The 13,479-nt window shown below is 52.6% G+C and overlaps 4 protein-coding genes across 4 annotated transcripts; 2 read left to right on the top strand and 2 right to left on the bottom strand.

The window, feature by feature from the left end:
* Positions 1 to 186: 186 nt before the first annotated feature.
* On the top strand, positions 187 to 1,909 carry HER10_EVM0005752 (purine-cytosine permease FCY21; the record flags this gene model as incomplete). Its single annotated transcript, XM_035475356.1, has 4 exons — positions 187 to 437; positions 522 to 689; positions 750 to 1,151; positions 1,204 to 1,909. The coding sequence occupies 4 exons, from the start codon at positions 187 to 189 to the stop codon at positions 1,907 to 1,909; spliced, it is 1,527 nt and encodes a 508-aa protein (XP_035338381.1).
* A 4,063-nt stretch (positions 1,910 to 5,972) lies between these two features.
* Positions 5,973 to 7,505, top strand: HER10_EVM0000181 (CFEM domain-containing protein). Its single transcript, XM_035469975.1, has 2 exons — positions 5,973 to 6,832; positions 6,903 to 7,505. Exons 1-2 carry the CDS (start codon positions 6,604 to 6,606, stop codon positions 7,259 to 7,261), a joined length of 588 nt encoding a protein of 195 aa, XP_035337892.1. The 5' UTR covers positions 5,973 to 6,603; the 3' UTR covers positions 7,262 to 7,505.
* Positions 7,506 to 7,588: 83 nt separating this feature from the next.
* On the bottom strand, positions 7,589 to 10,844 carry HER10_EVM0003101 (uncharacterized protein; the record flags this gene model as incomplete). Its single annotated transcript, XM_035472787.1, has 6 exons — positions 7,589 to 7,900; positions 7,975 to 8,247; positions 8,321 to 8,548; positions 8,608 to 9,163; positions 9,209 to 9,619; positions 10,750 to 10,844. 6 exons carry the CDS (start codon positions 10,842 to 10,844, stop codon positions 7,589 to 7,591), a joined length of 1,875 nt encoding a protein of 624 aa, XP_035338150.1.
* An 870-nt stretch (positions 10,845 to 11,714) lies between these two features.
* Positions 11,715 to 13,455, bottom strand: HER10_EVM0000268 (uncharacterized protein; the record flags this gene model as incomplete). Its single annotated transcript, XM_035470056.1, has 3 exons — positions 11,715 to 12,912; positions 12,966 to 13,364; positions 13,415 to 13,455. The coding sequence occupies 3 exons, from the start codon at positions 13,453 to 13,455 to the stop codon at positions 11,715 to 11,717; spliced, it is 1,638 nt and encodes a 545-aa protein (XP_035337899.1).
* Positions 13,456 to 13,479: the final 24 nt, after the last annotated feature.

Here is a 13,479-nt window from a genome sequence, read left to right as displayed (position 1 = left end):
TGTGTAGGGTGGAAATCGATATGCCGTGCCCAATGACGTACAAAGTATAGAGAGACCTTCAACCATACTAGACATTGAAAAGAAGCGTTCGCGCCTCACCTCTGAGACTGAGTCGCGGGAAGAGCCAGCAACATGTTCCTAGCAGCTGTGCCATCCAGCCAACTGAGCCTCGCACGCGTAGAAACGATGACCACAAAACACGAAAAGCCCCATTCAGTCGACCTTGAGAACAAGCTCGGCGACGACGTCGACAATGTCTCTCTCGAAGCAGGCTCTCAAAGCCTTCCATCGAAGAACTGGCTTACCAGGTTACGGAACGCCTTGTCGAGCTGTGCGGAGACTCGAGGCGTAGCACCTGTTCCGATTGAGGAGAGAAGCGATAAGGATACTTTAAAACTATTCACGTTGTGGCTCACTGCAAACTGCACTACCCTCCCGTATGTTTCGAAGTGTCTTCCTGAATGATCGCACCTCCGCGTGTAAGACTTGCTCTAGTTCGCTAAGCTGATGAGAACCATAAGCATGACCACTGGCATATCCGGAACCCTGATCTTTGGACTAGATCTTGTTGTTGCTTCAGTAGTCATCGTGCTAAGCACCCTCCTATTCATGCTTCCCGTTGCCTGGATGGGCATGATGGGGCCAAAGACTGGCATGCGTCAAATGGTTCAGACAAGATACTACTTCGGGTATTACTCAATCTCACGCTTGATGAACGTTTCTTCCGTTGTAGCTAACTCGGAAACCAGCTACTACTTCTCCATCGGCATTGCGCTGCTACAAATCGCCACCTTGATCGGGTACACCATCATGACATCTATTGTCAGTGGGCAGACTCTCACGGCTGTTTCTGAAGGCGACCTCAGCTTGGCTGTGGGTATCACAATCAGTATTGTTGGCGCACTGCCCATATCCTTCTTGGGCTACAAGTATCTGCATTACATTGATCAATACCTGTGGGCTCCGTCTTTCGTTGCTCTCGTCATTGTTGCCGGCGTCAGTGGCAAGTCACTTGCTGTTACGGGTGCCGAGCCTGTTGCGATCTCACCAAGGAGTGTCTTGACATTTGCCGCTGCGTGTGCAAGTCTGTGTACTAGTTGGGCTCCGTTGGTATCGGATTTTGCCGTCTATATCGACCCATCCACGCCAAGGTAGGTCTTGCGCATCACCGAGACTGAACTAGGCTTACGCCATCTACGACAGAATCAAGATCTTCTTATGCGTGTACGCAGGGTACAGTGTCCCTTCAATTCTTCTACTCATTCTAGGTGCCGCTGCAGGTGCCTCTGTGCCAGCAAACGAGACTTGGGCTCAGGCTTACGGACTCTACTCCGTCGGTGGTATCATCAATGCCATGAACTCTCCTCTAGGAGGATTTGGAAAGTTCGTCTCGGCCCTGTTGGCGTTCTCCGTGCTTGGTCTCACGGCGTGCACTCTATATTCGCTCTCCATTAGCTTTCAGTCTCTTCATCCGATTCTCAGTCGCCTTCCCCGGTCCCTATACTCGCTTGTTATTGTGGCAATCATTGTGCCCATCTCAATTGTTGCCAGCTCCAACTTTTACAACTCTCTATCGAACTTCCTGAGCGTCGTTGGCTACTGGACGGCTTCGTACACTAGTATCGCGCTTACTGAGCACTTCTGCTTTCGTCGGGGCCGGTATTCTGCGTACAACGTCTCTGACTGGGATAATCCAAAGGCACTCCCGCTTGGATTCGCGGCCTTGGCATCGCTCTGCTTTTCTTTTGGACTGATCGTCCCTTCTATGGATACTGCGTGGTATACTGGACCCATTGCAGTACGGACCGGCGATATCGGTATACAATTGGGAATTGCTCTTAGTTCACTGATATATATAGTGCTGAGAGGTGCCGAATCACGATGGAAAGGTGGAGGTAGATCACCTTAGTAGAAGCTTTGGGTACTTGCCATCTCCCTCACCATAGTCTCCGAACTTTTGAAGCAGTTTGATTCCCTAAAAAAAAAGAAGAAAAAAAAAAGAGGATGCAGCTTCACTGTCACTTGCTCAGAACTGGAGACCGCCGTTCAGAGGAAGTGAGTGGTATCGACATTATCACCGAAGGCGGTCTCAGGGTCCCCTCAATGGACTTCCGTTATGCCTGCCACATAACTTTACCGTAGTAATTTGAATAAAGTAGCCTCCACGTAGTGGTCGGCACACCCTCGAAGTGTCGCGTCGCTTGATGGCTGACCTCATCAACCCAGCGAATGTCGTGCTCGCATCAGGTGCTCAAAGACTCCTCGATTGCACTTAAGAGCAGTGCCTACCCAGTTTTTCTTTTGCAATTAGACAACTTTCTGAACCTGTCAATCTTTCCATTGATAGTCGGTTGGGTTCTCCTAGCCCTCTCACGACAGCTAAACCGGACGCAGAGCGGTGCGTTGATGTTCCTAACTAATTTCCGGCGTGCGACTTCGCCCCATTTGGCGGCCTTTGCAGTTGCCGACAAGATTGCGAGCATATCTACGCACGACTTCAAGAATAAGCAATAATCTATCAGGCGCTCTCGAAACATATGTATAGCAAACGGCCCGAACGAAAAGTCCAAAGCAATCGAAAAGAAGTGCCACGTCAAGCGTCGGAAAATGCCCGGCTTCTTGTGAAAGCAAAGAGTGCGTCTGGGCCCAGAAATCCGCTGCGACTCTGCGGAGAAGTATGCCGACCATGTCCTGGGCCCCGGCCGACGGCCGCCGTTGAGATGGAAAAGCAATGGGATGCACGAGATCGGGGCACTGTCAGTCTGAGCTGCTTGCAGGGGGAAAAGAAAAGGTAAGAAAACAAAACCAAAAGACCTCCGCAATCATTGCGAGCCGGAATCAAGCCGCCCGAACGGCTGTCGCAAGACCAAGATTCCATTCGGGTCGCAGCCGACGTTACTCTCTCTCCTCCCATACGGAAAAAACAAGGCACTTAGCGCCGACGTCGAGTCGCCTCGCCGGTCACAAGCAGCCTCGGGGGCTTCAGCTCGGAAATTCTTGGACGTTGACGATCCCCTCTCAGGTCTCAATTCTCATTGCTAGACGGGTCATTGGAAACACACCAACTCGCGTGGTGCGACGCTTGCTGGCTTGAAAGGGGGGGGGGGGGGTCAAGGACCCGGCATTCAACAACGGCGCGGAAAAGCCAAACGCGACGGGAACTCTCACCATTCGCCATAGAAGACTCTAGGCCATTGTTTGCCGAAATTTGCATCGTCACAAGACTTACGCGACTGGCTGTGAACCACGTTGCCTTCCAATCTCCATAGAGTCGACTCGTGGGAAATCTCAGCAAGAATCGAGGAGGGACGTTCTTCATCAATATCAGCGAGGGAATATTAGTGGTTCGAAGTCTCATCCCCACAGAACTAGGCAGGCCAGGGAGCGACCGTCTGTTCACAGACCGTTCTGCCGTCAGTGCCGCGAGGCGAGATGAGGTAGGCAGATCTTTCTCGGATGGCTTCGCACGCACGCACGCTCAGGTACGACACGCGCCGTTCACAGAGCTACGGCCTCAAGCATCCACTGTCGCGCGCGGAGCTTCGTGGCCAGCTAGGTGAATAGTGTACGGAATAAACGTCTTGGAGGCAGAGCGCCATGTGTGATGCAAGAGGAAGTGTGGCACAACCTCAAGCTCTTCCCAAGCTAAGGTACTTGACGCCACGCCACGATGGGCTACTGTACAACGAGTACGTGTCGGTGGCAATCAACATCTCTTCACGAGAGGAAGAGGCCAATTCGCGCTAGCAACTTGGGTCAGGTCTCGGTCAGAGGAGGACAGAAGGGGAGGAGGTCTGGAGGCGAGAGGGGAGGGGAGGGGGAGGGGGCAGCCGGCTTGTTCGGCCGATCTCTGGCGCGACTCGAGCCATATCCGCCGGCGCACCCCTGTACCGCCCAAGCAAAAGGACCGGACTGGGCCCTTTCCAACTCCAACCAGGGCGCAGACGAACAGGCAAAGGCAGCATCGGGGTCCTCGTCATGGTCGTCTGTTCCCGCTCGCTCTGGTTTAGAGTTAAATCAAAAGCGGTCAGCCGTTGATGAGACGAGGATCTCTCATCACAGGACAAGCCGCGGTCAGATCCATCCACGGAAAGAAAGGAAATGATGGATTGGTTTTTCTATCAGTCTTGTCAGTGTCAACGTCAATGTCAAGTGTCAGTGTCACGATGTAGGTATCTACATGTGACAGAAGCAAATATGGCATGGAGCCTGATCCGTTGCCAACGTCAGCTATCTACCTATGGAGCGTAAGGTACAAATGAGCCATAATCAGATGCTTTTTCCTTCTTCTTCGTCTGCTTGCCGCAATTTTCGATATTTTCCTGCAGAAAGACGTAAAAAGGAAGCAGCTTCACCTCGGCAGGCTTGCATCTGAGCAACACTGCAGCAGTCAGGGACAGGGGCACCCAGGCAGCGCCATTCCGACAAGGGAATGGCTTCGTGCGGGGGAAATTGGCATCTCCCCAGACAAGCTGCGATGTGGCCCTCCCCCTCCTGGGCCTCCCTCCAACCTATTTGTCCTTGTCCGCGTCGTCAAACGGACGCGAAGGGTGCAGAGCCTGGCTTGGTGTGGTGAGATTGACCCAATCAAGGCAGACATGACACACGGGTGTTACCTAGATGGGATACATGAGAGAGGGATCACGGTGGTTGCTTGTGGCTGCCGTGGTGTTCCTGCATCTGCCCACCTTATCTTGCCTGTGTCTGCCTTCTTGTCTTTTGTTCCGGATATGGTTGTATGTCTACTGCCACCATCTCTCTCTTAACCTTAGGGCGCCAGACCCGGACGGATTGGCAAACCACCTTCAGCTTAAGTTACCGAAACTCGAGACCTTTGCGTTTCCGCATCATGGACTTGGACGGGCAAAAGTGGCCTATCAAGCCAACAAAGTTCGCATAATCACCAAGTCGCCCAGATCCCTCTACGAAAGCAGAGGCAACACGATTGGGACGGCGTATTCAATGGCCTTCACGAAGTGGTATCAAGGTGTTCTAGATGGTTCAATACGGGCAAAGATTGGAACTATACTTCCGAGGGCGCTTGTGCCACCCAACAGACAGTCCAATATCATCCCGCATGTGGCACTGTGGCCTTGGTCAAGCAAGGCCAGGAACCATCATCTTCTCAATTAACTTTGCAGACTCCAGAAGCCCCCAAAACTTATTTCACCTTCACCAGGAACCATGGCCAGAAGTTCGTCTGACAGCTCCGGCCTTCAGCTCGTCTTACTTCTGATTCTCTTGAGACGCTTGGCCAATGGCAACTTGTCGATTTCCCCATCAATAGCGTGACAAGCAGCCAAGAGATGCTCCCGCCGTCGTCCCCAGTCACCCCGGGTTTGGCCTGGAAAGTGGAAAAGAGGAGGGAAATTTGATCCCAGCTACGGAGAATTCTCCATTTCCGAGCGCAATTGAGTCAATAATACATGTAACCACAAGTGTTGCACGTCTGCCAGATGCCATCCACAATTACACCAGTCCTTGGGATTCAACGCTTATTGAAGCGCAGCGCCATGTCAGCTAACGACTAAGATGAGCGAATTGGCTCCGAAATTACGCCCGACCCAACATACAAAAGTCCAGCTTCCCAACACTGCAAGGCCCATGTCCGTCTGCATCATGCCACTCCCCTGATGGGGAATCGATCTCCTTCTTCACATGTCCAACGAGATGAGTACCGAGCACAACCTGCGGCCTTTACACACACAGAGACACCACCTTTTTCTCCAATACGCGCCCTCGCGCCAGAATGGCCAGGATTCGGAACTTAGCTAAGAGGCAATAGAGGTCGAAAAAGCCCACTTCCCCGGCCTCGCCTTGACCCAAGAAGATCCCCGTCCTAACGGAGGACACTATCCAATCCGGTATTCCCACCCGTCCACACCCCCTGCTCCTCTGCAACCCTCGCCTTTGCTCTATACGATCACCGGCGCAGCCCTGAGGCCTGCAGACCACTCGAAGGTCGGGTATGCGCGGGGAACTTTCGACTACGAGGTAGGCCCTGTCCTCGCCCTCTTCTTTTTTCATCATACCGTTGCAACGTGCATGCACATGCCGACCCCATTCGGACCTAGCAACCACTTCTCACGACCAGGGTCTCTCAGCTATCCACTTTCCCCCAGATTCTTGCCTTGCTTGCGCAGTAACTCTACTGACGGAGGTACTCATCCATCCGGGTCTTCTGTGACGATTTCGGTTGCTTGCCAGTAGTAGTCACTGGACTCGCTACAACTGCTTGTACATGCTCTCCAGGATGGAAGCCCACTTCTAGTCGTTTGCCCCGTCCCAGCCCTGAGAACCTTGGTTATTAGGTTCGCCAACTAGATCCAGTCCATGCAATTCCTTCTCCGTTATGAACCTCTAAGTCATCCCAGTCCGAACATCCCGCCTATACCCATACAGCCGAAAGGCATCAAGGTGTAACCACACGTACCCTCTACTCCGACTTCTATCTACATAAAGCCTTCTTTCCCTCAGCTTTTCTCAGGCTCTCTCTCTCCCTCTCTTCTCTGCTTCATCCACACTCGCTTGTCTATCATACCGACACCTGATATCCACTACCACCTTACACCCACAACCCACCAACAATCAAGAATTACCAAAATGAAGTACGCGTATGCTCTCGCTGCCCTGGCCGCTGTCGTCGCCGCCCAGGTTGACCCTACCATCATCCCCGAGTGCGCTCGCCAGTGCTTGCTGGACGCCACTGCCTCGGCCACCAGCTGCAAGGCTGGCGACTACGTCTGTTCCTGCGAGCCCGCCAACAAGTCTGCCATTCAGGCCGCCGCCACTGGCTGCGTCGTCGGAGCCTGCGGTGCCGACGTTGCTCTGAGTATGTCTATATCCATCCCTATGTACTACCAAAGTAGTATCATCAGAAGGCTAACCTCACTTCTCAACAGACCAGGTCCTTCCTGCCTCCGACAAGCTTTGCGCCGCCGCTGCTGGCTCTGGCATGTCTGCCTCAGCTTCCGCCTCCTCCTCGGCCGCTGCCTCCTCGGCTGCCTCTGCTGCCTCCTCCTCGGTCCCCCCCGCCAGCATGCCCTCCGTCGCCACCACCACGGCCGTGACCGTCACTGCCTCTCCCTCCGCCAGCAGCGCCGTCGTCACCTCTACCCGCGCCAGCAACGGCACCGCCTCTGCCTCTGGCACCGCTTCCGGTACCGCCGCCGCTACCACCTCCGCCGTCCAGGCTGGCGCTGCTGGCCTTGCCCCCGTCGGCGGTCTTGCCATGCTGGTTCTCGGTGCTCTTGCCATTTAAGCTACCAGACCACTGGAGGAGACATGGCTTTTGGAAGTAGAGCTTGCCCGGAGCTATCTGTAAAGATAGACGGATGGACTATTTGTACATTCATGAGAAAAGTCGGAACGAAACGATTCATGGTTGACGGTGGATGATTGAAGTTTTCTACTGCACCACCATACGGAGGTTTATTGCCCGGAGCCATGTGTTTGACATCGGGCATGTAGTTCAAGTTAAAAGCAATACAAGTTTTTTAATATCATTACTCGGTCTTTCTTCATTATCTCCAAACTACGGTCCCATGCTGCTCCCTCTAAAAATTGCGTAGGCAGGCTTGGAGCCGCGTTAGAGGAACCAAAATACAACTGTCCATGCCGAGATAATCGGCATCAAGATCTTCTCAACCAGAGGTCCAACGAGAGGTGACTGCGAGCTATGCGGGGTATTCATGAGAATGTTTGCCTGTTTGCTGACATCCGGGCATTTCCCATCGAGAAGATCCTGCATGCTAGACCTCTTCCCCACGGCCGCTTTCCCGTCCGGCATGCACTCCCCCGCCTCGTACCCGCGCCTGAATTCGAGCGCATTGGCAAACATCCGCGCCTTCTGATCAGTGGTGAAGCCGTTCTGCGGTATTTTGCCACGGCACGAGGAGTACTATTTGCAACCAAAAGCTATCCGTTAGTGCTCTTCTTTGAGTCCAAGACGAGGGCAGCAAGCAGGACACTAACACTCATGTAGTTATTGATTTCAACCGCTGGACCACCAATGCATGTTACCTGCGAGCATTGATAGACCACGTCACGATTACCCGAGGTCTGGGTCGCGTTTGTCAATCCATCTTGAATGAGACATTCCTGGCCGATCTCATTAAACGTATGGCCGAGACCGAACCAGTGACCGACATCGTGAACAAGTGTTGTGGCGTCGCCCCCCTGAACATGCGCCTCTTCAATAACGATACCGTCTGCTTCATCGAGCTGCTGGTTCGGAAATGTGACGTACTATGCATGATGATCGATCAAGAGTTAGTCATTGCTTTTCTTCATGATCAGGTAATAGTTGGAATGGCCTTACGCTGTTGAGTTCCTGGCCATCCTTTCCACTGCTTCGCAACCCATTGACAATCCAAACGGTCAATGTTAGCTTTCCAGGCGCGCGTGTCCGGCGTTGCCAGTCTAATAATTTAGCCTCCTGTCTGGTTACTCTTGACCAGTCCTCATTTGCCTTTGGCTCCCACCAATTGAGTGCCATAAAGCGGAAGTTGATCCTCACTGCCCCCAACGCCTCGTTCAGGACGTCGATCTGCACACCTTCAGCCCCAATCCTATGACAGCCTCTATAATAGATCAGTGAGAGCTTACCTGTCCTTTCACCCTCGACTCCAGCTCATTTGGTCTCTCGGCGGTCGAAGAGGCTCTCATATAATGAAAATATACTCCAACTTCCATAGAGTCCACAGCTTTGCAATTGCTAAAGCCTCGGAGGTCCCGTGATACTAATGGTATCCAGTCGAATACGTCGTCAACAAAGGCCTTTCTCCTTGCCAATCTCTGAGAGTACAAATTTTGGCACTCGGAAATATTGGCTGGGATGGAAATTTTCCCCATGTCGACAGGGGCAGGGTCCTTTTTGGCAAAGTACTCAAAATACGCCGTCTCAAGGATCGCAAGCGCCCGGGCATTATTATTGTTGATCGACTTTGCCGGAACATTGACATTGAGCTCGGCTTGAAACTGCTCAATCGTTGATTTATCGGGAGGTGTGGCAACTTGAGACTCTGGGACCGCCAGAATTGCTGTCTCATTAACACCTTGGAAGCTGTCCGATGGTTGAGCGGCAAAGGAAGCCGTAGTAGCTAGCTCTGGTGATGAGACTGTATAAGTAGCTTGACCGGCACCAAGAGAGCCGGAAGGAGACCTTTTCAGTTTAGCAAGAATTAACAAGGTATCAAGAAGCACTTACACTTGAGTCGATGCAACATTGCCTGGGTCATCGACTGCCTGAGTGCCTGACGCTTGAGTGGCACCAGGAGCAGCGGTTCCGGATCCCTTGACCTGGACCAACGTAGAGCTACCGGGACCTCTGGGACCGCTGGATTGCGCCTGAGAACTGCGCTGTGCTGGGTTCGAGTTTGGAATACTTGCTGATGCTTCGCCGGTTTGTACAACTACTCTGGACGAAGGAGCTTCTCTTGAGTCTGTTATCCCTCTCGAGGGAACCGCTTGACCGGACACGCTGACTTGAACCGAAGACGGTGCTTCTTTGGGAGAATTGGGAGAGGCAGGCACAGCAGATGATGCAGAAGCAGCCTTAGTTGTAACCTCTACATTCGCGGAGGAGGGCTTGATGATTTGAATAGAAGGCTGCGCTGAACTTGGACGAGCTTCTGATGCGGGTGGTCTTGCTACGGAAGAAGCCTCTGGCGGTGTGTTGGGCCTAGTACTTGCGGATGGAGGAGCGGCCGGTTCTACATGCTCTCATGTCAGAAAAGTCCCGCACAACAGGATAAGTATAAAGCAGCGAGTCCGCTTTGAGGGCTTTTCACTATTTGTACTGACCTGGAGAGCTGACTGGTACTGGTGGCCTGGCGACAGAAGATGCCGGGGCATCAGAAGTTGACAGGTTGCTGAAGTTTTGCGCAGACACCCAGGATAACAGCCCAGACAGGAGACAGATGAAGGCGAGGAATCTCATATTGAAGTCAACTCCAATTTACTCCAATGATAATTTTCAATATTGAATTTAGGCAGAGACATCTCAAGATTGGGAAGACCGCGCCGATGATTATTATACGCTCCATGTGGACCATCTTTAGAACTCGCTTGAGCTATCCAAAACCGTTTGAAGAGGGTCTCTTCAACCAGATGGCTGGAATACGCCACGCTCGCTGCTAGCAGAGTAAGGTTGAATGCATTCGGCATTTTGATTCACACTTGCGGGGAAAGCTGGCAGTTTGGGTAGCTGAACGAGCTGAACAGCTTCTGCCAAGCCTGTCTCTTTGAGCCACAAACGTTGGCGGTATCCCAGCCGCAGTGCTTCGATCCATCTCCGACGCCGTCTGCTGTGATAAGCGGACTCGACAATCTCCCCATATGGAGACCAATGTCTTGAGATATCTAGACAAAAGCTCTCCGCAGCTATTGTGCCGCGAACCGCCTGAGGCAAATGCTTTAACGGTGTTGAATTTACTTCACGAAGCTGCCGGTCATTTCAGCAGAAGCAGCAAATGATGGTTACGGGCAAAGTTGTCGTAATTGATTAATGTTTCAATGCTATATGTTGCCTCATTCCACGCAGCCAGAGACAGTCTCAACAAGCGGTATTCCGCAAAATTTGGCTAGATTCTTCACAAAAGGCGAGCCACACTCGAAGTCGTCTTTTCAGGCGGGGAACGCAACTTTCTCGTTGATGTATCGATGCTATTGCGCCACAGCATCCACCCGCTCGAATACCCTGGAGCGTATTGGATGTTTGCGGCAGTCGTGTGCTACTCCACCACCTACTAATACCAAATTGTAGAGCCATCCTGGAGCCGAGACTTGCGCCAAGGCCGACCACTGAGGTGTCTCTTCGTCCTCGTGACATTTTTGCCAGGCATAACACCAGCTGCGCTTTCAGACAGACAGGTAACATTCTTAACGCAACCTTAGCTTCGAGTTTAATTTCCTTAGCCTCCATAACTGCCGCCACGGCTCAGCCTTAGGACTGAGACACTGGAGTTTTGGGATAGACTGGATTTCGGACCGAGAAACTGGATTATGTCCCGCAACATCTGCGTCCGGGGGAGAGAGTAGAAGACATCTTAGTGAGCTGAGCAACCAAGGACACCAATGAGAACCCGCAATGGCGACCAAAGAGAGGAGATGTGGGTGACAATTCGTCCCCAAAGATGGCGAGACAAATATGCAGCAGCTGGTAGGATCGACCGGAGCGCTGGGATCCCTTCACCAACTTGTATATTTGCCCGTTTGCGTGGATCTTATTTGGCTGAACCATTTGTGCAGACATCAAGTGACGCGAAACATTCCAATGGTGCCTAAGACGTCCCATGACGTCTGAGTCACCTATCCAATTACTTAATCCCCTTCACGAACACTAACTTTACGTGAAAGTGATGTTCGAAAGCGAATCGTTGAAAGATCAGACTTAGTTGTAGCATAAAGCTAGCTGCGTTGTTCCAAGAATCAACAATGGTTTTACTCCTGCTCTCACATTCAGCACTGCTCGTGTAGTACGAAACATTCAATATTCAGTATCAGCCAAGTGATTACGTAGTTGAACCCATGCCACTTTTGCTATCCATCTCGTGCCATGATATCTGGGAATGCCCTTACATTGAAGAAGTCTAAACGAAAGTCAAGAAGAGAACTACCAGCTTTGTACTCCAGCCCCCCAAGACCCCTCATATCAGTCTATCAAGCCAGATGAGTCCACACCCGGAGTGTCGTAACTTTGTACACGACGAGAACTACAATCTCAGAGCCCGGCGACGGCCGAATTCATATCCACCGTAGATGGTAGACGCCGAAGTGTACCCATCAGACTTGCGAGTCTCAAAGGTCGTCGGGGTGGGCGATACCTCTGAAATGGAGGGGCTCACCAGGGACGGTCGAGCACTGGCCACGGTGGTGCCGAGGTACTTGGTCGAGCTCGACTCCTGGGACGACTGGGAAGATGAAGAGGGAGGATAGTCGTAACCACCAGGGATGCTGCTGGCAGTTGAGCTAATCAGAGTCGGAAGAGCACTCGAGACGGTGGTACCCAAGATTGAGGTTGAAGTTGGGTAATCGGTGTCGTAGCCTCCTGAGATATCCGAAGTTTTGCTAGAGACGAGTGTAGGCTTGGCGCTGCCTATAGTAGTTTCCGGCGATGCGGTGGACTCCTGAGTGGAGGGAGGGTATTCGTATCCGCCAGAAACGCTGCTCAGAGTTGCTGTACCTGTGGGTGTGACGAGAGTGGGCAGAGCACTGGAGACTGTGAATCCCGGCGAAGAAGTGGAAGGAAGGGAAAGGTCCGACGACAGCGACGTGGAAGTAGATTCCTCGTGAGTTGTGCAAGGTTCCTTGGATACAGTAGAGGCAATGCTGCTCCCAAATGAGGTAGGAGTAGTGTTGGACAAGCTGGGGGCGGTGGTGGTGGTAGTGTAGCCGAGCGTGGTGGAAAGCCGAATGGAGGTCGGTGATGAGACAGACCGAACGCCACTAGAGACTCCTGTACCGCGACTAGTTGACGAGTAGGCAGTTCCGGTGCTGAGAGGTACGGTCTTCGTGAGGGTGACGACAACTGTAGTCCTCTTCGTAGTATAAGAAGTGGAGAGAGAGGGTGTGGATGCTCCGGGGTGCTGGGACGAGACCGTGGTGTTGAAGACTGACGTGGTGGTGAGGGTGGTCAACGAATACGAAACAGGGGGGGCGATACTCGACTCGGATCGTGTAGAGAGAGACGGCAGAGGAGGTATACTGATCGTGGGGATGCTTGGGATGCTCTGGGTTGTAACCTTTGAAGAAGTGGACGAGTCTGTGTCGGTGGTGCGGACGGTCTTGGTGATAGTACGAGTAATATGAGTGCGGGTAGAGTTCGTCCAGAGGCTCGAGGAGGAGCCAGTGGTGACACTCGTGCCGGCAGTGCCAGTACCATGAATGTAAGAGCTGGGAAGGCTGAGAGTTCTGGGATGTCACTTATCATCAATTACAACTGCGAAAGAATGTCAACTTACGACGTAGTATTGGCGGTCCAGGTTGGAGAGGAGCTCGGGGTGCCAGCACTAGGCAGCTGGGAGGAGACTGTGACTCCCGTAGTTGGAGTCCATGATGATACTGCTCCGGTGACTTCAGAAGAAGTGCTAGAGCTGACGGAGGTGGACGAGTTGGTGTGACCGAGGGACGTAGACGCAGGTGGGAGAATGCTGGACGACAAGGACTTGGAGCTCAAGCTTCCTGGAATGCCCGTACTAGAAGGCCCGCAGGTGTGAATGTACGGAGGCGTCACAGTCAAGGTCTCTGTGAGAGTCACGGTACTGGCACACTGAGAGCCACAAGCAGTGACAGTGACCGTTGCCGGAGGATGCGGGATGAGGTAGTTGTTGGCGTTGGGAGGGATGGCGTTTGCCAGAGAGGCACTGCAAAGTCGGGTCAGCAATGGCCGAGAAAAGCATGATCAAATCCTCACCTAAGGCCTAAAAGGACGCAGTAAAGTGCGACAGGGACCATGACTGGCAGAGGTTTCGGGGTATC

This window comes from Colletotrichum scovillei, assembly GCF_011075155.1.
Source record: "Colletotrichum scovillei strain TJNH1 chromosome Unknown Contig00001, whole genome shotgun sequence".
Lineage (NCBI taxonomy): Eukaryota > Fungi > Ascomycota > Sordariomycetes > Glomerellales > Glomerellaceae > Colletotrichum > Colletotrichum scovillei.
The sequence above is the reverse complement of the archived record's forward strand: the minus strand, read 5'-3'. Positions and strand labels throughout refer to the sequence as shown.

What these genes read in the sequence shown, in the direction of transcription:
- HER10_EVM0000181 (XM_035469975.1), top strand. Translation starts at nt 6,604, where the DNA reads ATGAAGTACGCGTATGCTCTCGCTGCCCTGGCCGCTGTCGTCGCCGCC. An exon ending in CGGTGCCGACGTTGCTCTGA is followed by an intron (nt 6,833 to 6,902) that starts GTATGTCTATAT and finishes ACTTCTCAACAG; the next exon opens with ACCAGGTCCTTCCTGCCTCC.